Source organism: Dermacentor silvarum, chromosome 6 (assembly GCF_013339745.2).
Source record: "Dermacentor silvarum isolate Dsil-2018 chromosome 6, BIME_Dsil_1.4, whole genome shotgun sequence".
NCBI classification, from domain to species: Eukaryota; Metazoa; Arthropoda; class Arachnida; order Ixodida; family Ixodidae; genus Dermacentor; species Dermacentor silvarum.
The window spans coordinates 167969128-167991287 of record NC_051159.1 but is presented as its reverse complement, the minus strand read 5'-3'; the positions used below and the strand labels follow the sequence as shown (position 1 = coordinate 167991287).

The following is a 22160-nucleotide window of genomic DNA, read 5'->3' as shown; positions in this document are numbered from 1 at the left end:
ATGACGTTGCGTGGGTGGCCAATCGGATCGCTCACCCAAGTGACATCACCCACCCACGCGACGTAGTGCAGGCAGGGGCTGCTGAAAACTCAGGTGAGCGGCGTTGTTGCGATCACTAGAAATGCACATATTTAAAACCTTATAATAAATTACACCCTTTACACAGAGCATTTAATGTCTCTTAATGAACAATGAACAAAAGGACCTACCATACCAAATCGGTATGCTTGTACACAATCTTTAAAATCATTTCAGGGTATAATAAGTTGTTAGAATAACCACACAGGTCACTGTCTGAAAACTATGCAGTTCAAATTAAATAATCACAGCACTCATGAAAAATTCAAGCACCTGAAATTAGCTTAGCATGAAATTGCACCATATACCAGGCAGCCCTATTGCTCTTAAAAGCTTTAACACCACGTCATACAATGAAATACTGTATGTAATGCCCGCATACTGCATCAAACATTCTCACACCTTTCTTATGTAGCCCCCTCGCTAATCTTGTAGACTTATGCCAAAAATTTTCACTGTTCACCTTGCATTAAATATTTAAAAGAGAATATAAACCTGCCACACTTGCTGAGAACAGAGCTCCTGTAAACAAGAAAGTGACAAACGTGATAAGAGGAGAGACTGCCAGTTTGAATTATACTGAGTGTTGCATACTAAATAGGAGCGCTAGGTGCACATGAAACTCTTCCTGCAATACTGCTTGCTGATCTCCACTGAAATTTCATACAAAGGTATTATTTTGCATGATATTTAGTTCAATACCATGTTTGTGGGCATTACTTACCAGTTCTGTCCACAATGAATTCAAAGTGGTGTCATCTGCAGCAACGCCACTAAAAAATTTTCTATTTCGCTGCAACGGAAAGCAACGCCATTCAAAAATTTTCGATTTTGCTACAACGGAATGGTCATAGTTAAGGCAAAAACATGGCATTTGCCATAGCAATAAAAGATGGTGCCACCATTCCACTGCAGTGAGATTGAACATTTTTTATAGACACTGCCGCAGACGACACCCATTGCAGATTTATTGTGGGCGGAACTGAAAAGTAATGCCCAAAAACACAGTGTTAAGCTAAACTTCATGCAAAATGGTATCTCTGTGAAAAATTCCGAGTAGAGATCAGCCAGCAATTTTACAGGAGGAGTCATCTACACCTAGTGCTCCTATTTAAGCAACACTCAGTACAACTTACTCCCGCTGACAAATCATTGTGCCAAGTTACAAAGAAGATGCAAGAAAAGTCGCAAGCTGCAAAGCAGTGACAGTGATGGTGCAATATTACAAGCGGTACGATTAGCACTGTTTGGAGCAACAAATATGTGTCTTACTCAAAGTACTTGACGGTTGGGTAGCCACTAACGTTAAATTGGGAGCCAAGCGATTTTTCTTTGGTTGCGTCAACAGCAGCCAGGATACCTGCCACCTAGCAAAAAAACATTGCATCCAACATAGCTTCATTAGTTACATTGAAGGAGTACCGACATATGAGCTTTATCACAACAAAGTTTATTTTCACTAAAACACCCAAAAGTGTGCACAAATGCTAAAAGTGTCAACAATAAAAATGCAACATTTTGAAAATGTGTGCACCTATACGAGGAACCAAGAGTCCCAGTGTGCAGAAATTGTAGGAGACGTTGAGGATCATGAGCATGATGGGTGGGCAAAGTTGCAAGTATGGGAGTAATTAGGCAAGTTGGAGAAAATTATAAAACTTTCATTAGTAAGCCATTGTTTGTTCAAGATGGTTTGGGAGTGGGTAGTCACACTAACACCTTTCCCGGAAATTGGGTTGCAATTACGCAAGCTCACACAAGTGTGCCATTTTTTAATTTTTGTAATTGTTAAGGTTTGATTTTCAAGAATGCATATTTAGCGAAATAGAGTTGAAATAGTTATTTAAATGGAGACCGAGTGACGCAAATAATACAGATGCTTGATAACTGCACATAGCATAGACATACAGTGTAATGACACAAGTTGTGTGCACCTAAATGAGTGCACACAAAAAGTGCACTGCTAGCCTAAAAAGTGGCTATGCCATCAATACATTAGCTTAACGCCTCAAAAAACATTTTTTAAAATTTTAAGTTGAAATAACGCTTCAAGTCACTTCGAAGAAACCAAAAGCTATGCTCACCCCTTCGCTTTTAAGTGTAGCAGCAGCCGTTACATATTCCGGTTTCATCTTCTTGCAGTGACCACACCCTAAAGATCATACAATTGTCCTTTTAAGCTCTTAAGCAGCTGTCACAAAATGCGAGTTGCTATAATATTTATTCTGTAGAGCATGCACAGCTTCATAATAATAAACTGCACAAAATTCCCCAAAAGACTGTCAGAAAGTGGAAATGGTGATACATTTACTCCAAAAACTTTTGTCCGCAATCATAAACTTGGCCATACAAATACTGCGACACCTTCCAAGTTTCAGAACTTATTTTCAATACATGCCACCCGGACAGTCTTTAGATAAACAAAGTGCAATAAACCTACACATAGCAAAGCATCATGGAAATTTAAATGTAGATAAAATAAACCTGCTCTGAGCCAACCAAACATTCGAGGAAAGCAACCTGTAAAGAGGCTGCACTCCGGGGCTAATATAGCTTATGATACAAATTTTCTTCAAAATAAATCAATGCTACCGTAGCCCTTCAGTGAACACAAACTTTGGTAACATCATGCGGATCACCAAGCATGCTCATTTACTTACAGGGTGCATAGAACATGACAAGAACGGAAGGATTTTTTTGCAGCGTTGGCTCGAATGTCTCTTCAGTCAAGTGAACAACATCGCTTGGTTCATCTGACCAAGCTTGCTCCTTTGGCTTCTTGTTTTGCTGCTGCGGGCTAGAGAACAAGAAAGCCTAGGATGAAGTTATGTTTTGGAATCTGGCATGGCAAAGCTCATAGAAGTACTTTGCTGAGAGAACGAGCTACAATGGGTGTAGCAAAACCAGGCTAAAACAAAAGCTTACTGGAAATATTTTCGCTAATGTCTTCTGTTACCCACGAACACCATTAAAAGCAAATAAAATAAAAATTAAATGCTTTCTAGATGCAAGGCTGCTACAAACTTTACATTAGCATGCAGGATTGTTTCCAAAACTAAATGGTCGATTAGACCATAATTTACATTACAGTAATCAGCACACATGTGAATCCAATTAGATTATTAAAGGGGCCCTGAACCATCTCTCAGGCTTGGTGAAATAACATAGTCCGTGGTTAGCATGCGCTACTGTGAACATCTCAGCGAAGTTTTGCTGTCGTACGCGGTGCGTGGAGCTCGCAAGTGGAGTGCGAAGTTACCTTTCTCTCAAATGCTCTCGTTTCAACAGAGGCCATGATCCTCACTCTCTTTTGTATGCTTTATTACGTAATGAAGCACATTCAAACACGCGGCTGCTATTGTTTGCTGCGGTTGGTAACACCGTGGCCGCCGCGGGGTGCCGCCACAAGTCCACTGGCTAAGCGCACTGTGGCTCACTGAGCATAACAGCGTTTGGCGTACGTTTAGCGCGTCGTAGGCACCAAAATCGGAAGTTGTGGCGTCTACGTTAACATCCAAAATGAAATTTGGACTGCGTGCCACGGTGACGTTTCGAAGGTGGAGTGTTATGGCCCTGCCCCACTCCGCCATAGCCTTCGCAGTGCAAGGCATTGAAGAAGGAAGGAGGAGCACAGCGGAGGCTGTGTTTGATGGCCAATAACTCCGCTTCTGCTGAACGCATTGAAGTACTTTTTGCGGCAAAGTATTTCTGAAATAGCCTATTTTCACATCAAATGTCTTTCTCCACTTCGAGAAAAAGTGCCTCAGGGCCCCTTTAAACTGTACCAGTCCTTGCCAGGGAGTGGCAGTGTGGAAACTAAATAATAGCTGGAAATGGCGGGTGGTCTTCGTTCCACAGTAAGCATAATGCCATAAAATTGGAACTTTCATTTAAAAGGCAACTTCACAGATTTTTTTCACAATGCCGAGGTCATCACTGTTTTAGATACATTTATGTACCTCCTGTCACGTACGAGATACTTATTTCGATACAAACATTCAGAAAATAATTCTAAATAAGCAAAGCACATCACACTAATAGAAACTGGATTGAGCAACCCAGGGAGAAGTTTCTCATGACATCAATAGTGACAAGAGAGTGGGCATGCATCGGAAACTGAAAGGTAGTTTTCTTCTTAGTATTTTCTGGGCATTTTCAGTCAAAATTTAGCAATGCACTCTTTCTTGACACAGTGTTTACCAATTCATTCCAAAGTTCATTTTTTTCAAAACCTATTAGCCCCATAATGTTGCCAACCAGTCTTCTTGAGGCTCGCAGCTTAACGCTGAAAACTAAAGAAAACATACAACTTACTTTTTCATAAACTTGATGATGGCATCCTTGTTGTTTTCACCTTCATAGCGATGTTTTAATGTTCCAGACCTGATAATGTGTAAGTGAAGAAGACGAACATATAAAAAGCTATCACTCGGAAGATTCTGTTGTAGGCTAATGAAAACCTTACACAAAATACAGGAGCGTTGGGAAACCCGTGATGTTGTAGTGTCGGCGAATAGCTGTGTTTTCAGGCCTGTTCAAGTCCATAGCAGCCAGCACCTACAGACAAGAATGAAGTACTAAATGATGTAGGCAGACATTGGAGTATAGCACGTATAGCACCACCATCACACCTGCATATCGTCTCCGTTACTCACAGTTCACATGTTATCTTTAATCCCTAAGGCCATCGCTCTTGATGAGAAACTTGTGATAACACGTAGACCAAAGTTTTTTTTTCCTGCGCTGCTCTGAGCACAATCGAGCAGCAGCCGACCACATGGCTACCACTCTAGGCACCGTGCGCCATAAATGTCGTCTCCACGCAAAGTGTCAGACGCACAAACGTTTATTTTATTTTTTGCAAACAAATGTCACAAGTCTTTGATATAGCGCCACTTAATTCGGAAGTGGCTCTCAGCTTGCAGAGCTTCCAAGTTGATTCCTGCTAACATGTTACAAACTGCGCTCATGAGCATAAATCAAAAGCACTCAACGCAGCGGCCATCGTGGGTCTGCAAGATTAGCTTTGCGCGCCACTGCCGTCTGGGTCTCTCGCTGCTCACAGACTACTGAAGTGCAGATGTGGTGTGCAAGAGCTTTGTTAAATACAAAATGCAATGCAAAATCTTTTCTCTAAATCGACATATTGTGGAAGTGAATGCAGTGGAACTTATTCTGACTACTCACGGAACCGTAAGATTTTGTTTGCGGAACCCAGTTTGAGAGCTCCTGCTTTATTATATTTAAGGCTACATACCCCTTGAGTCACCTGGGCACATTCATTCTCAGGGAATGGCCAAGATTGGGTGCATACCAATATCACATACACAGTGCCAAAGTTGTCTGTTCGTGGAAATACCCAGTGATTCACATTGCCTATACTAAGCCAGACAGCAGCAAGTTGTTAAATTATGGGGTTTTAAGTGCCAAAACCACAATTTGATAATAAGGCATGCCGTAGTAGGGGGCTCCGGAATAACATGGACCACCTAGGTTTTTTAATGTGCACCTAAATCGAAGTACATGGGTGTTTTCGCATTTCACCCCCATCGAAATGCGGCCGTTGTGGCCGGGATTTGATACCACGACCTCGTGCTTAGCAGCCCAACACCATAGCCATACTAAGCAAGCATGGTGGGTACAGCAGCAAGTTGTCTATTCAGGCACATACCCAGTATTCAGCACATACCCATGTTGTTTTCTCAGCAAGACAGCAGCAAACACATACATAGTGGCCCAAGCTAGTAGACAACTTTGGTCCCTGAGTATGTGCCACTGTTTATTGTGCGAGATCGTCCAACCATCACAAGTGGCTGAAGTAGCTAAAGAAAGAAACTGCACATGTTCAAGGCCCTCAGCACTTCCCTAGAAAATGAGAACAGCACACTCCAGATAGCACTTTTCCTGTCTATAGGAGGCTGATGGTTCAAGACAGCTTGGTTCTTAGCGTCCAGTGCTTAATTTACAGGCCACTGTTACTTATGTGTTTAGCTGGACTTCGACGGCAGTTGACATGGTAGACAATAGGGCGTGATTGGTGACAAGACCAAGACACAGACATGGACAACCCTCCATACAAGCCATTGCACAGCAAGAATCACTGGTAAGTGGCAGGCCACATGTATACAAGCCTATACTCAAAGCAAGTGGCACGTATATGCAACTTGGAGCGCACAAGTCCCACTCTATACAACTGTGCCCTATCATGGTGCTTAATTATGTTATGCACAGTGAGAAGCACTAGTAAGTAGTGGCCTGTCTTGAAGCATATGCTAAAAATACGTGCCATATATGCAATCTATAGAGCACAGAATATTAACATTAGCTTATGCTGTCCGGCGTGCTTTCACATTGCTTAACATACATTATGCCTTAGTGAATAACTGTCCCAAGCAACAGAGCTGACGCATGCCATGTAAAGCATCACTGCACACAGAAGTAGTTGAAAAACAAACCGAAGATGCACATGCAGCTCACCGAGTGACCCTTGAGCTCTGTAGCAGCCTTTGCATAGTCTGGTTTCAGTCTCTTGCAGAATGTACACCCTTCGAAAGAAAATATACAAGCAAAACGGCTGACGTATTCAGATATAAAGCGAAAAGGAAGCAGAGGTATGTCAGACACCTCAGACACACAATGAAAAGTAAACAAAGGCTGCCTAAAGGCACGTAACCAGAGGAGAAAACTTCACAAAGTAACCACTAACATCATTTTACATCTTAAGACGGTGATCAGCAAGGAAAAGCTACAAGAATTCTGTACCAGAGAATTTTCTGCACTGCTATTAACAGCAAAAACAAAATGACATTGTGGTCTCCGCTGCACAGTGGTACTTACCCCAGTGCAGCATCCCTGGCAGACAACCAAACTAAATCTAGGCATCTTTTTTTAATCTCTCCACAAAGGTCTGTTTTAAAGCTCAGTACCTGTTATCTAAAGTCACCACAAGTGCAATCTCAATAACAATGTAAGAGCACCACACAAAGAACAAAGACATGCAATACATACAAGGAGCATAGAACATGATGAGAACAGGTGAAGTTTCTTTCTGGAATAGCCTCTTCAGTTCCTGGAGAAAGAGTACTGTTGAGTTCCAACTAGCGTTTGTCCACAGAGCACACAGAAAAAGGTAAATTTTTTTGGCTTTCAAATGTTACGTAATAAGCTTGAAATGCTGAAAGTGGATAGTAAGGTTACCTCAATTGTAGCAATGTGGTAGACGTCGGCACTGTCTTCTTCCTCTTCCCAAGGTATGTCGCCTGTAGGGTCCTTTAGGAAGTTAGACATGGACTGAAACAATCACATGAATGTTTCTTTAAGACAGGCTTGTAAAGTTGTGCTACATAATGTGGACAGCAGCCACAGAAAGGCTACTTAAGAGTTTAGCAGTAGTTCACTTCAGATCCCTTTGTAATTTCCTCCCAAGTGTCATGGTTAATTTCAGCTCAGGCCAGAGGTCAGAACCATGTTATGGACAGGGGGTATGCTTATGACTTTGGAGACATGCTTTTCAGAGAGATGCATTTTTAGATATCAGCCTGGAATAAATGGAATGACACTTTCCACCTTGCTAGTGGTCCTCCCACATGCCCACCACAATGAAGTCAATGTAACCCATCTATTCAAGCATCAGGGCTAATGCACTAACATCATGTATGGTTAAGACTTGCTACAAATACCCCTTGGATAATCTTTCTTGCTCAACATTTTTGTGCACATACTGTTTTCATAATTTACAAAGTAGGCAATAAACCAATGTTCAACTGGTCTTAATACTTCAGAGGAAAAGAAAACTCAATAGCAGTTATGAAGCCAAGTTTTAGGTTGTCAATAAACAGCCTTTTGTGTTTTGCCAGCGCTTGGTTATCTTGAACTTACCGTGACTGTCAGCTTCCGGTCATAGTCCTTGTGAAACTCCCCATCTCTGGAAAACAAAGTCAAGCATGAGAACTCAAATAGATATATCACTGAGAAGGGACAGATCATTACAGAAAGGGCAACAGGATGTGATGACAAAAAAGTAATTGCTGCTGCATATTTGCCTTAGGAGAAGTAAAAATGTGCACTAATCCCACATCCAAAAGACAAAACATTCAAGGGCCGTATAAAATATTTGTTAGTGTGACTACTGGCCATGCAAGGAAATGCCTTATCAAACAACAAAGTAAACATTCCCCTGTGATGTACAAAAAATGCACAACTTCCTAAAAACAAATGATAGTGAATATTGTATGAAAAGTGAATATTGTGAGAAAAGCTATGCAGAACTACAGATCTACTCGGGACCTGTGCACACATGGCATAAAAATGCAGAAGTGTAAATTCTGCAACAAAACTGACAACCACACAATGAGGCATTAGGCAATAAATGAAGACTGCTGTGGAAAAGCACCAAAAGAGGAGAATGTTGCCTTACTTGTAGTGTTTCAATATTGCAGTTTCAGGTGCTATTTTAAGCTTCTTACAAAGCTTCTTTCCCTCCCTGCAGAAAAAGAAATACCCAGTGAGAGGACACAAAGTGAAGGCAAGGACAGACACAGAAGGTTGTAAAACGCACCCTGCGCAATCAACATGTGCCAAAGTGGCTTGGCCTTTGAGTTCCAACGCAACATCACTGGATATTCGTAGTGGCTCAGCTGCCTCCTTAGCTGTAAAAGCAATTGTCACCATCATCACTACCAGACCCCATCATCACCACCACACCCATCTTTCCACACTGTTTGTAATATGCTGTAACTATTACCACAATAAACTTTAACAGAGTCCTGCAACACTTTTTTAAACACAATAATCTTTCTTAGTCACCAGGCAATACTTTCACGAACATCTGAGCCAAATATTACTCAGTACTTGCAGGTAGGAGCCCACAATTTATCTCACAAGGATGCTTGCACTTTCCTTAACCTTCTTAAAACTCTTGGAAATTTTGTATGTGCTCTTACACATGAGTACACAATGCATATTAGCCAGATTTCTTTAAACATGGTAACAATTCAGCGCCTCTAGTGACAGAGAATGATACCACTGCATTGATACAATCATCACTTCTAACATCAAGTGACATGAAAAGGGGTTGCGCCACATGATCTTGAGGTGATGGCGATACAAAAGCTTACAGCAATGATGGAGTATGGTGGGCAATCACTGTGTGCTCACGGCAGGACAGCTTCAAGTACAGTTCGCACAATGAAAATGAAGAGGAGACTGAGGGTGTGGCATCAGCAACATTTCGTTACCAATAACTTCGTCCAATCAAGGTGCATACTTTCTGTCGGAAAGGATTCTGCAAGCTTTCTTCTAATATCAAACACACTCCACACTCATGAAAGCTGCTGCACGGTCCCTTTAAGCACCCATTCCAATCACGAGTATAACAGCTCATTGCAATATTTGCTAGACAGCTGCCATGTCAAGCTATGTTTTGATCCTGTTAACTCAGTTGACTCTTTTTGCTTTCAAATTTTGATGACAGGTAAAAAATGTCAGTGTGTACATGCTCCAAGGTTCAGACAAAAAGTGGTACACAACATTTAAGTGTCACAGTAGGTAGTTTTGCTTGGAAAAACTAATGGGAAAACGCTTCTTGGATACCTTGCATACCAAGAATGCTTACAAGTATTGGTAAATTGAATCTATAGAAACCAATTGTGGAGCACCAATTATGTGATAATGCAGCCAGTACCTAACAGCAATAAAAAATGTAGAGAAGACGGCAGATGTACCAGCTATAGTCACAAGAGTAAGTGACTAATGTAATGAATTGAAAACTAAGCATCATTTCCTGGGCTGTCTTAGGTGTATAGGGACAGAAGTGGGGTTGCAGTTACGTGTAAACAACTGCAATGTCTTGCCACGGTAGGCTTTTTTTAATTTGTCTGTCGTTGGTGAAAAAGTGCAGTTCTAGTGCTTGTTTCATTTAGAACGAGTTTACACCAATAATTGGACTTTTGTGGGAGAGATGGTGCAGGCTTTTTTCAAGACCGGGGTAAATTGCATGGACTTTTCCTCTGCATGGGTTATCATACAAAAATTAAAGGGGGTGATTACCTGCTCATCCTCCAAAGCTAGCAAATGTTTCATAAACATGTCATCACCATGAATCTGGCACGCTGTTAACGCCAGACTATTTTAAATTGTGGGGCTTGATGCCGTGCGCACACAAGATTTTTTAAAGAAAGAAGCTTAGCAGTCAACTTCAACTACTGTGTTCTAATCTGCTATTCAGTTTTGGGGTAGGGGAAACAAAAAGAGGAACAAAAGTAATGATAAGGAGCGAAAAGCAAGTGTGCTGAATAGAAAAAAAAATAAATAAGAAAGCTGAAAAAATGTATTACCCCCCCCCATACCCAGAAACACCCACAAAATCCAGAATGACCATCATGGCTTGAAACAGTACTTTCGCCATGGACCCAAAAAACTTTCAGAAAGCAGCGGGTTGTAAATGCATGCCAAAATCCAGCCACCGATTGTCTCTCTTACAAGTACAGCAGGCACACACAAAGTATTTGGGCCTATAGCCTCCAGCACAGTGCAGTCATTACAGTCTGGGCAGATCACATGGCAATGGCGTTGAGTAAAGGTCGCACCAAGTTTCAATTTATGCAGAGGGCTTTTGTCGCTTTTTTGGATATTGCGTGGCATCCTAAACTGAAACGAAGTAAATGAAGGCGGCAATGATGGTGGTCCGGCTGAGACGGGGAGGGGATTATTCTGCAAGTGCCCATCTAGTGGACACTTACCAAGCTGACACAAAACTAGTCGTAACAGTGCCTCCTGTACCGTTCTTGAAAGTTGTTGCCATCAATCCAACTTCGGAATACAGCCTTTCGAAGTGCCGGTTCTGTTATTCTTTTCTACGATAAGCAAAAAAAGTTATTTTCAAAAGCACAGCTGCGACAAACCAACACAGTATGGTGATACACATTATTTCCCTCGGAAACGGGACAGTCGCATGTGCTACCACACTCCAGCAATTTCACATGCAATGCGACTATCTGCTTTGAACTTACCGTTTTTCGTGTACAGGATAAGAACATTCTTTTTCGTGCGAAGAAGCTTCTTGTGCTGCTTTATGTCAACAACATCCTCGATGAGGTCTCGTCCGCTTACTTTCTTAGTTTCAATTTGAAGACAGCAGGCTAGTATCTAAACAGAAACGGTTGCACACTTTCAGGTACATTGAGCATGACCACCGCGTCAAAGGAAGTCGCTCCTTTTTCGGAATCACAGCCGCTAAATATAAACAGCGTCAAATGTTTTCTGTGCAATGTTTATCGCTTAAAGAACTTTCTAGACAAGCTTACGTGGCAGGACGAAATCCACCCGAGATCATTAAACTTATACCACAAAGCAGAGGGGGCAACACTTCTCGGAAATGGTGCTAACATTACAAAGCCGCGGGCGCAGTAATTTCCACATGTGAACACTAAATTGTGTCTATATAGTTAACGACAGCGGTGTATTAGCAAGCCGCACTTCGTGCAACTGACAAGCGTCCGATAACCGGCATCAAACCGCTTGTGAGCTGCCGGCAATTAGCACTGCGGCACATTCACCAAGTTTATATAGAAGGCCGCGTTGACCACCTAGGAAAGAGTGCAAAGCACCTTCTGTTTCCAGTATCATAGAAACAATAAACGTATAAACTTACAAGGCAAAGTATTAAAACAACATCTCGCACATGCCACCTCACGCATAGCGCCATGATGTTTGATATGTGGCTGCTTCTTGGCTCGTCTGTAGGTGACTGCTCACCTGCTCCGACTGCTCTCTTGCACAACTGACTTAACTGTTTTGTTATAAAATATATCACAATTATTTTTTTAAAACAAGGCCTCTTAAGCGCACATACACTTGGGCGGAAATATTTGTAAGTTTATGAGAACACAAAAATAAAACTCTATTTGTATTCCAGGGGGAGTGCTGTTCCGCAAGCCGGCCGTCCAATGGAATCATCCGTGCGAATATTTGAATGTGCTCAACGCTCATGATCGCAGTGCGCGCTTTGCGCTAGTGCAGTGCAAATGCCCGTTAGTACTGTACCGCTGGTATTGTCAGTCGTTGCTGGTCTTCTGTAGTCACTGCACCTGAAGCTCCCACCAGCTTGTGTTCCTTTACTGAGCTATTTACAGCTGCCTGCGGTGAGTCTGTAACTTAGAGGAGAGAGTTCTGTGTTTTACTAGCGCATGATATACCAGCGTATTTTTTTCCTTCTCTCATCATTCATGTGCTCTGTTACTTGTATGATTTTTTCCCGCTCACCGACATTTCACGCTCAACCACACGGCACAGCGTACGCGCAAACCTCTCCAACCGTTGACATTCTTTTGTTTACTCTTTACCATTCCAGTTCCTTGCCCGGATATGGGTGACAAAGAAAATCAGGTAATTAAGCACTCCATCGGGCACATTGGTTGAAACTTCAGTGTGATATTACTTGCGTGCGTGCAATGTTGCGCTACTAATCGCTGGCGCCCCGTCTATGCTGTAAATAGTCGCCCGGTAGAGCGGTTGGGGCGGTTCCTCACGACGGCCTATTCCCTTCCAGCCTCAGAACTCGACTGCTGCTGACGGGAAGACTGAAGCAAGGACAGATGATGCCTCAAAAAAGAAAAGGTAAGTTCCTTAAATTTTGCAAAAGTTGAACTTCTGCGTTTTAACCGCGATCACCGCGGTATGCGCTACTTGATTGACATGTTTTTGACGAGACTAAATGTCATTCTTTACAGGACGAGCATGGAGTGGCGCCTCCAGGATTTTGAAATCGGAAGGCCGCTGGGAAAGGGGAAGTTCGGAAACGTGTACCTAGCTCGTGAGAAAAAGAGCAAGTTTGTCATTGCCCTTAAGGTAGGCAGCATTATCGCAACCGTTTCCTTTACGACAAAGTAGCGGCTTTACTGCGCAATGCTTATCTCGTCGCACTGCAACCATGCCAGTAGAGCTTTGGCAAATGATCTTTAGTGTATGTGGTCCTCTTAGGCTTCAAGGAAATGGAGTAGGGTGTTCAAGTTGCGAAAACAATAAGCCACAATTTGATTTTTACAACACCTGTGAATCGTCTTTTGTTTTGTTTTTTTCCTTCAAAATTAATTTGAGCGACAAGAAAAATAAGTTTGTATCAAACCATCTACACGGTCTGCAGTAAGGAGCAGTTTAATCATAATATACCGCATAGTACTAGCTGGCTAGACAATGCTTAACACATGCTATATGCAAAGAAACAATTAGTATATAGCAAGACTGCATGTCATGGTTTATTTAACCTTTGAAGGTCTTTATTGATGCATTGCACATAAATGTAATGCTGCTCAGTGCACATGAAGTAGATAACCATAACACTAATTTTTGAGCCTGAAGTTATCAGTATTGGCAAAAGTATAGAAAACTGCTATTATTTCAGTATGAGTTGGCTCAGGTAAAAATATATTTGCCGTTTGAGACCTTTCCCCCTGCTGGTTCTTGTATTTAAGTGGTAGCAGGTTAGAATAAACTAATTTAGCCATTCTAGTAAGTCTCACCATAACGCTTTCACCTGGAGTCTCAAGACTACTGTTCGTCTTTCTTTTTGGCATCTTTTCACAATTCATCGGGTAAATTTTTGTTGGAGCAGCCAGTAACCAGATAAGTTGTTTTTTGCCACTTGTATATTGGGTGAGGTTTTTTTTTTCTCTGCAACCAATGCTTTTTGTATATGTAGCTCCATAAAAATCTTTCCCAACCCGCTTTCCTTTTTACTCGCATGCAAATTAACTCTTGCTTCCACACGTTGCCATTCGAATTTACACTTATATTTTTCTTAGACAACCATTTGATGATTGTTTATAACTTTTGGGTATTGAGTTTTTGGTCCTTTTTATATCAACCATCATAAAGTGTAAAACAAGTTCTACCTGAAAAGCAAGCGCCCCTAACTCCGTGAAGTAATGCATAAAGCTAGCAGTATTTTAAGTTGAATCGTTTCACTATGTGCACTAGTGATGAGAAAACACTTTCTCTGGCTACTGAAGAGAGTGAAGGATTGCTTTGTAAAATTCCAGCAACTGCATTTCTGATGTTTACTTTATTGCATTCTGGCAGGTTATGTTCAAGTCCCAATTGCAGAGCAACAATGTTGAACACCAGCTTCAGAGAGAAATTGAGATCCAGTCACACTTGAGGTTTGTCTTTCATGTTGCTCTTGTTTGTCTGTTATCTGCTATATAACTGACATGCAGTAGGACTGAAAGATACCATCTCTCTGCACAGGCATCCTCACATCCTGAGGCTGTACGGCTACTTCCATGATGACACTAGGGTTTACCTTATCCTGGAGTATGCTCCCAGAGGAGAACTTTACAAAGAACTCACCAAGGCGAAGATGTTTGATGACAAGCAGTCTGCAGCTGTAAGTCCTCTCATTGCAGTATATTTCTCAATGCTAACTACCTACACAAACTCCAGGATTGATGGCTTGCACAGGTGTCATTGCACTTGATATATATATATATATATTGCAGTGCTGAAAACACTTGCTTAGTGCTATCATTGCACAAACCACTAGCAGATTGAAAGGGTGCCCTATGACTCAATTCACTTATATCTGGCTTGTCTCTAGCATCTACCCTAAGTGGTGTATCACTAAGCCTATGATGTCACATGCAAGAGCACATTTAACCTTTGTGCAATTATTCTGTGTTGTTCACATAAGACTACAAATTGGTGGACTGTTGCAAACACACAGAAACAGCATCCGTACTGCTCCTCTCTTTAGCTTCAACATCTCGGTGTTCACTGTAAAAATTGTCAGTTCTGCCTGAAGGGCAAATCACTGACTGCGATAGCAAGGTTTATCGTTGCGCTTGAACTTCTCGGATGTTGTTCTAACTATACGTGGGTCCAACTTCGGACACGATATATGCGAATGCGGCAAAATTTCTCGCACCCTTAAAGCTTTACCGTGCCGTGTAGGGCCTGTAATGACATCGTACATGTTCCACTACACTGCCCGTAAGGAGCTGCGTCAGTAAAATTGCATCAATTTCAGGTTTGAGCTCCGATGTTGTTTTGCACTTTCAATATTTATCAGTCTGAGAAGACTTAAGATAAAAGCCATGCACTGTGAATGTTATATTTCATGACATTTGTCTGTGGGTTGCCATTCTCAAAATTCTGAGGAATAATTTAGTCCAGAACGTAAGACCTGGTACGACCAACTTAAGGGATTGAATAGTCTAGCAATATAACCTGCATATATGGCATGGATAACCATGTAGCGTACATATACCTAAAGATATGTGGAGCCACACAGCAACAACAACGGCAAAAATTCGCTTGGAGTGTCCTTGATAAAACATGTGCAGATGTTTTCTTGGGAAGGCCTATAAACATGCTTCAAAATAGTGCAGTTGACCTTCTTGCATAAAAACTCTGTAATGTAGTTGTAATGGTTATATAAATATAGTATAAAATATTGAGGTCCTGCTGATTTGAATTGCACTGGGCAGATAAAAATAAATGAGCTGCAATTGCAATCAGCATCTTGACATTATGCTTGCTGCTATAGTTATTGCCCATTGCAGGAAAAACACCTTACCAATTTAGAAAAGGGCCTGTTATTAGCACTAGTCAGCTGGAGCCCTACTTAATGCATTGCTGTTTGCTGGAAGCTTTACCTCAAAAGTTACCATCTCAATGCATCAGAATGGAGAGGTCGTTTCGCTTGGTATTCACTGCACTGACTTTAATGCGATTTGTCGCATTCATGAGAAAATGTTAAAAAGTGCGTATTGTAGGAAGCAGATTTTATTAGGTCATCAATTTCTTTTTGTAAGCATTGTTGAAAATTGGAAGAAAAAAAAAAAGTTGTGAACTTGACTCTGCAATGAGCAATATTATGATACTGTAGACTGCACCTGTTGAGACATCTAACATGGATAAAATTGATGTATTATACACCACTTTGTAACATTCGATTTGTGAATGGGACTTTTGCAAAACACTTGTAAAAGTTGTAACAATTGCATGTAAGCTGTAAACTTTTATGAAACCCTGCAGGGGCATCTGCGTCGGCAAGTATTTGGTGTGTTGCGACACCACGGGTCCGAACAAAGCGTAACGTACAACCCGGAAACAAGTATATTTACGGCCGAGGCCTCTGCACTATTGTCGGCTGTGAAACATAAGGAAATCAAAACTTCAAAAAATTATTATAGCGTCGTAAAGACCTTAATGTCACTATGTAAACACAAAAATCCTGTACTTAGTGAGCTCTGTTGCGTTCTGTGCACAGTGTTTGTCTCACCGGCATTTCATTATATGCTGGGTGCCTGGCCATAGAGGCGTTGAGGGTAATATGCTAGCGGACCAAATTGCTACATCACTTGCATTGCAAACTAATAATACTACCGCTGCTGTCCCTTGCCACAGATATGAAGCCTTTCCTATGAAAGGAACTGAAAAACCACTGCAAATGCTTGTGGGACGCTGAAACGAATAAGCTTCACATAATTAAGCCACAGGTTTCTGGCCCTGCACAACAAAAGTCACGATGAAATTATGTCCTATGATGTCATCGTCAGCCTATATTTATGTCCACTGTAGGACGAAGGCCTTTCCCTGTGATCTCCAATTACCCCTGTCTTGCGCTAGCTGATTCCAGCTTGTGCCTGCAAATTTCCTAACTTCATGTCCTATGATGTATGGCACCCATAATATTCTGTTGACTAAATGTGAACCTCCAATCTGTGGTAGATGTGGCTTCTTTGTGCTTGGAAACTTTGTGCTTCGATAATTAACTTCCAGATTTTCAGCAACTCTTGCACAAAATGAGGGCCTAAATCAGTTCTGCTTCCTACAGTTGCTAGAATTGAGCCTTCTCTCTTAAATGCAATCAACTTCATTCAACTCAGTTCAGCAGTTCTCTAATAAGCATTTTTATGCCTTGCATGTATTTTAATAGGAAAATTAGAGTTGGACATGAAGTAAAGCTTCTTCTTAATGCTTTGATTTGTTTATGCCCACGGTGCTGTAACTAACCCTCCTTGTAGCCTTATTCTTCTGTTCAGTAATTTTTTTTCTTTTTTTCTGGAACAGTACATTTACCAAGTCTGTGATGCCCTCAAGTACTGCCACAGCAAGAAGGTCATACACCGAGACATAAAACCAGAAAACATTCTTATTGGCGCCAATGGCATGCTGAAGATTGCAGACTTTGGTTGGTCTGTCCATGCCCCATCATCAAGGTGTGTTTTTTTTTGTCTCACTTTGGGTCCTAAACTTGACTTGCATCATGTGCACAATTGTTTACCGGCACCCTTACTAAGTCTTTCCAATTTCCAAACAAATGCTTCACAGTTGTCTGGGAAAGGCAATCTGGAGAACTTGCAATTGCTCGAAACAACCTGTTTAAAAGCCTTCTACAATAGTGTTCTAACAGTGCTGGTTGTGTCCAAGTCTGTTTCTGTGTCTTGGAGGACAGCTGCAACAAGAACCATAAAAGTTGATTCACAGAAATTGGGTTATCAACCAAAATATTTTAGTATTACAAGCCACTCTTACATGTTCGTGGCTTTCTTTCGCCACTGCCAATGCTGTAAACTAATGTAACCAGTTGTCTGAATTATTCTTTAGTGCGAAGGTGGAGTGTAGCTTGCCACCACATGCTGCGGTGAAACGAACATGCTTTGCTAACCTGCAAGGCATGTTCTTGCTAAGTGCACACAGTGATTCTTATGGTTGGGTTGCAGGTGATAATTCTGCACCCATCTGAATGCTGCTGCGGTAGCTGAAAACCAAATCGGTGGCCTCATGCTGAGCAGTAAAATGCGGAGTCACTGTGGCAAGCCAGCTTTTAAACTGAACAGTGCAATGCACATTCTTTACTGTGCAGGCGAGCCACCATGTGCGGCACCATGGACTACCTGCCACCCGAGATGATTGAGAACAATGTCTACGATGAAAAGGTGGACCTCTGGGCAGTGGGCATTTTGATTTATGAGTTCCTTGTCGGGAGGCCTCCTTTTGAGGCAAGCACTCCCTCGGCCACCTATGACCGAATCCGCCGTGTGGACCTGCGTTTCCCCGCTCACGTTTCAGACGATGCAAAGGATCTCATTTCAAGGGTAAGCATTCATGCCACATTTCTTACCCTTTATTTTTTTTTATTGCTAGCATAACAGTCCCCACAGTGAATAGAACCTTGTTAATGTGTTTGCCACGAGACAGTACAAAACAAAGCTGCATACTGCTAAAGTGAAAAAAGAATGGGCATATGTATTACTCCAGCTACAGTGCATTTATTAAAGCCCAATTTGACAAAAACCTGGCTCTCCTCCTAGTTATACAGTCCATAGCCTTGCGTTTGATTCCAGCCTCAATGGCCGCATTTTGATTAGGGCGGAATACAAAAACATTTGTGTACTGTGCATTCAGTGAAAATTAAGGAACCCCAGATGGGTCAAAGTTAATACAGAGCCCATCACTATGGCATAGCTCATAATTGGATCATGGTTTGGTCACATAAAACGCCTGAACTTAATTCCTTAATTAGTTTTGCATTTCTTTCAAGAAGACAGTGGCATCGCTAAGCAGACTAACGAACGTGACGGATCTCGGGGACCCTCACCAGGCTTGGGCATTGCAAACAAAAAGGCGCGGCGTGTATATCGCACGGTGGCACTCGTAGAATATCAAATGGCTGCATGGTGTGAAAACTGTCGAACTTGAAATGGAAGGCCACGTGCCGTTCCTGTCGAAGGAGCCGCGCTTCAAGTGAGACTCGAGGTCTCTCTATGCAAGATGCACAGCTTGCAACTTTGCCGACTATGGCGTGTGACTTCGGTCAATCATCCAATGCAGAACGCGCAATGCCACCACTGGATATACGACACGCAGCAAAACAGAACAAAAAAAGTGGGCCAGGCTCATCACATGAACGTGACCAATCCCACAGCTCCTATATGGGAGAAGGCAGGGGAGGAACACTGTTTGCTGATACTAGTCAAGGCAAAGGGAGAGAGTGACCAGCCTCCTGGCTGGTATGGTAACAGCACAGTTAAATTTTTTATCTCCTCAAATAATGAACATACTATTTGAAAAATTATTTTGGTAAAAAGCTTCTTAGTCAACACCTTAGAAAGCTCCTTAGACAATTTACTATAACCAAAATTTGCAATGGGGCCTGGTAAATGTCCTTTAAAGGGACACTGAAGAAAACAATATTTTCAGTTGTACTAATAATAAATCGGCTGCTATACTACCAAAGAAGCTTTGCTTACTGCGAGAAGAGGCTTGGTAAGTGCAACTCTGGCTGCGTATGGTGATGGCCTTATCTTTAAAGCGATCTACGGTGTATATAGAGTCCAAGCACGCCAAGGACCGATGGCTTCGTCTGCACTGTGTTCTCATCACTTGTTTGCGTTGAAGCGAGAGGCAGCATGAAGGGCAATTCACTCGCAACTGCTGCCACTCTTTGAGAGTGGCAGCACTGCCGCCGGCGTTTTGAGACTGAGTTTTTGTGGTCATCGAGCAAGATGTGTTCGGATTTGTCTCTGCGAGCGTGACACCATGCTTGGTAATTTAGGTAGTAAATGCATGCTTACAAGTTTATGCGGCCAATAAAACTATCCTTACTTCGTATGGCCGCCTAATTGCTATCACCATCAATGCTTCACGACTAAACTGCGGCATCTTTTTGTCAGCACAATTAACATTTGTACAATTCTGTCTTCTCGATGCCATGGTTGCGAAGAGAAAACGTGTAAGCCACCTCGTTGAAACGGTAGGTGTGTGGCGTCGAGACCGCAAGTCCGACGCGGACGTGAGGAAGCAGCGTCCAATCGTCCTCCGCGCTGGTATCCCGATCTATGTCGACAATATTCGCAGAGCCGGCAAAACGTCGGAGCCTAAGGAGCCACTAAACGCGTCATATTGATAACAATGTTGCGAGGTGCTGCAGTTCTGAAATTAGCCACTCGCGCTAACTTTAAAACCACATTAAGCATGTATGCCGGAGAATCGAACAACACAAATACCTCGAGTTCGAAATTTGGTGAGAGTGGTTCTTCAACCACTCTCGCCAAATTTCAAGCTAGAGAGGTGTCTTGGGCGTTGCTACTATCAATGTCAGGAGGGGGGGTGTTTTCAGGGTGACCAGTAATTTAGAACCTCTTAAAGAAGTCCTCTGTTTTTACTGCACACCTCGCGTCACCAATTTTCTCCTTCTTTCAAGCGCACACTGCTTCTTCCTTTGAGCCCACTTAAACTCTCTTATGGTCCTTTTTTTTTTTTTTTTTTCAGCTACTGCGAAAGGATCCTAAGCAGAGGCCAACCATCGAAGAAGTAATGACACACCCTTGGGTCACGAAGAACATGGAACCTAGCTTGTAATTGTAGAATTTTATATGACTTGTACATGAGCTATCTTAGAGTATTTCGTAATCTAAAACTCTGTATGTACATATTTACCTTTTCTTTCCCCCCTTTTGTGGCATCGCAGGTACCAGTCGACCATGGGAGAGCAGCCTGATGTGCTAGGGCAATATTTCTGAATAAATGCGCTGCAGGAATTCATTCTTTTAGAGCTCCCATGGCATTTTAGTTTTAACTCAAATGTTTTTACCTTGACTGACTTCTCCCAAAATCTGATATGTGTTGGTCAGAAGCCTTTCATGGGGTCCTGGGGTCATTTTTATGACTTTGTACAGTGCATGGTGACAATAAAAAATTGTGATGCAGAAAACAGTGTCATGTGCATATCGGCCAGAATGTTGGCTAGTTGCCTAATGGGTGACTGCCACATAACTGCATACATCCACGTCTTCAACAGCTATGTTAGTTTAAGAAAAATAGTTACTCTATGGAAGCTATATAAAGATTGTTAATTCGGCCCACATTAGCTCGGACAGTTTGAACTCTTGGTGTGGTCCAGTCAAATGTATGTGTCATTATGTGGAATCGCACGCTCCCTTGTTGAGAGGTTATGGCTTCACACCAGTTCATTTAGACAAGCCACGGTGCGCCTACATGCATCATTATCAACAACGCATACAAAACTGCATAATACATACAGGGGAAAATTGTTGCAGATACCATCGAATGTGATTGTCAAAGTATGCAAATAGCTTATGCAGACTGCATAAATCAAATCGACACACAAGCCAGTGCTGGCGTCAATAACGGTTTTGGTAGACGGCATGACGATGATGATGACAGCCGCATGACTAAGAATTACCGGCTATGGACCCCCGCTTTATCCTCAAACCATTCACAATAAAATCATGTCAATCTCTCGCATACTGGGAGTCTGTAAGCAATGCTGTGGTGAATCTGCAAGATGAAATTGCTTGTCGAGAAGGGACGGGCAGCGTGCTTCAGCGACGAACACTCCTTGCAAACCGTCGGCCAGGGCGGCGGAGAAACGCGACATAGCGACAACGAAAGAACTGCCGTTGCTGCGAGCTTCGCCGGCGGTCAGCCAAAAACATACAGGGTGAGCCCCTAGCTTGCGAGGGTGGCGCGTTCAAGGACTTATTGGCGCTCGCTAGGTTTCTAGCGACATTGGAACATGAAGGTTGGTTGTGTCTAATTTAGCTAACGGTTGTGCCACGTTGGCTCTTCTCCGTGACTGGGGAGAGGTGGGGGCGGCACATATGGTTTCAGGCTTAGCGAACACGAACACTATAGGCAGACTTAGCGAACACTACGAAGGCAACAGCTGATAGCGGTCCTCTTCCATTTGCGTCGGGGAAGTAGGCCTGTTCCGAATGTTGTTGCGATCCCGACCACAATTTCGTGTCTATGGAGCACGAGCGTGACAGTGCTTCTGGCACTAAATGTGGTTTCACAGAGGCAAAACGACATCCAGAATTCCCTCACCATTTTGTCTCATCCAAGGATGGACCACAGTGGGACAGATGTTCGGTCTGCAGCGCATCATGGCCAAGCTACGGCTGCCCAGACCACACAAAACATCTCGTGGATGTCCTGGAAAGATCCAAACGTCCTATAGCTCTTTATGGGACGTATACTAGGGCGTCCACAGCAGCATGTCCACGATGAAATTTAAACACATCTAATGCTGGACTTATCGTGAACCTAACTTGACA

At 42.4% G+C, this 22160-nt stretch overlaps 2 protein-coding genes across 3 annotated transcripts in view; one reads left to right on the top strand and one right to left on the bottom strand.

Moving 5' to 3' along the window:
* The window catches only part of LOC119456363 (protein disulfide-isomerase A5-like), a 34798-nt gene extending 22964 nt beyond the window's left edge, over positions 1–11834 (bottom strand). For both annotated transcript variants that reach the window (XM_037718080.2, XM_049669791.1), the window contains exons 1-13: positions 11729–11834; positions 11088–11223; positions 8636–8726; positions 8495–8560; positions 7957–8002; positions 7276–7368; positions 7087–7147; positions 6556–6623; positions 4544–4635; positions 4393–4461; positions 2739–2875; positions 2163–2230; positions 1351–1445 (exon numbers count right to left, since the gene is read on the bottom strand). In XM_037718080.2, the coding sequence (XP_037574008.1) occupies positions 1351–1445; positions 2163–2230; positions 2739–2875; positions 4393–4461; positions 4544–4635; positions 6556–6623; positions 7087–7147; positions 7276–7368; positions 7957–8002; positions 8495–8560; positions 8636–8726; positions 11088–11223; positions 11729–11782 (1076 nt within the window). In that variant the 5' untranslated portion in view covers positions 11783–11834. The remainder of the gene's footprint in view (positions 1–1350; positions 1446–2162; positions 2231–2738; positions 2876–4392; positions 4462–4543; positions 4636–6555; positions 6624–7086; positions 7148–7275; positions 7369–7956; positions 8003–8494; positions 8561–8635; positions 8727–11087; positions 11224–11728) is intronic.
* A 189-nt stretch (positions 11835–12023) lies between these two features.
* LOC119456362 (aurora kinase A) lies at positions 12024–20810 on the top strand. The gene is made up of 9 exons (XM_049669790.1): positions 12024–12218; positions 12428–12462; positions 12626–12693; positions 12807–12924; positions 14155–14234; positions 14323–14461; positions 17149–17297; positions 17945–18176; positions 20353–20810. The coding sequence occupies exons 2-9, from the start codon at positions 12442–12444 to the stop codon at positions 20440–20442; spliced, it is 897 nt and encodes a 298-aa protein (XP_049525747.1). The 5' UTR covers positions 12024–12218; positions 12428–12441; the 3' UTR covers positions 20443–20810.
* Positions 20811–22160: the final 1350 nt, after the last annotated feature.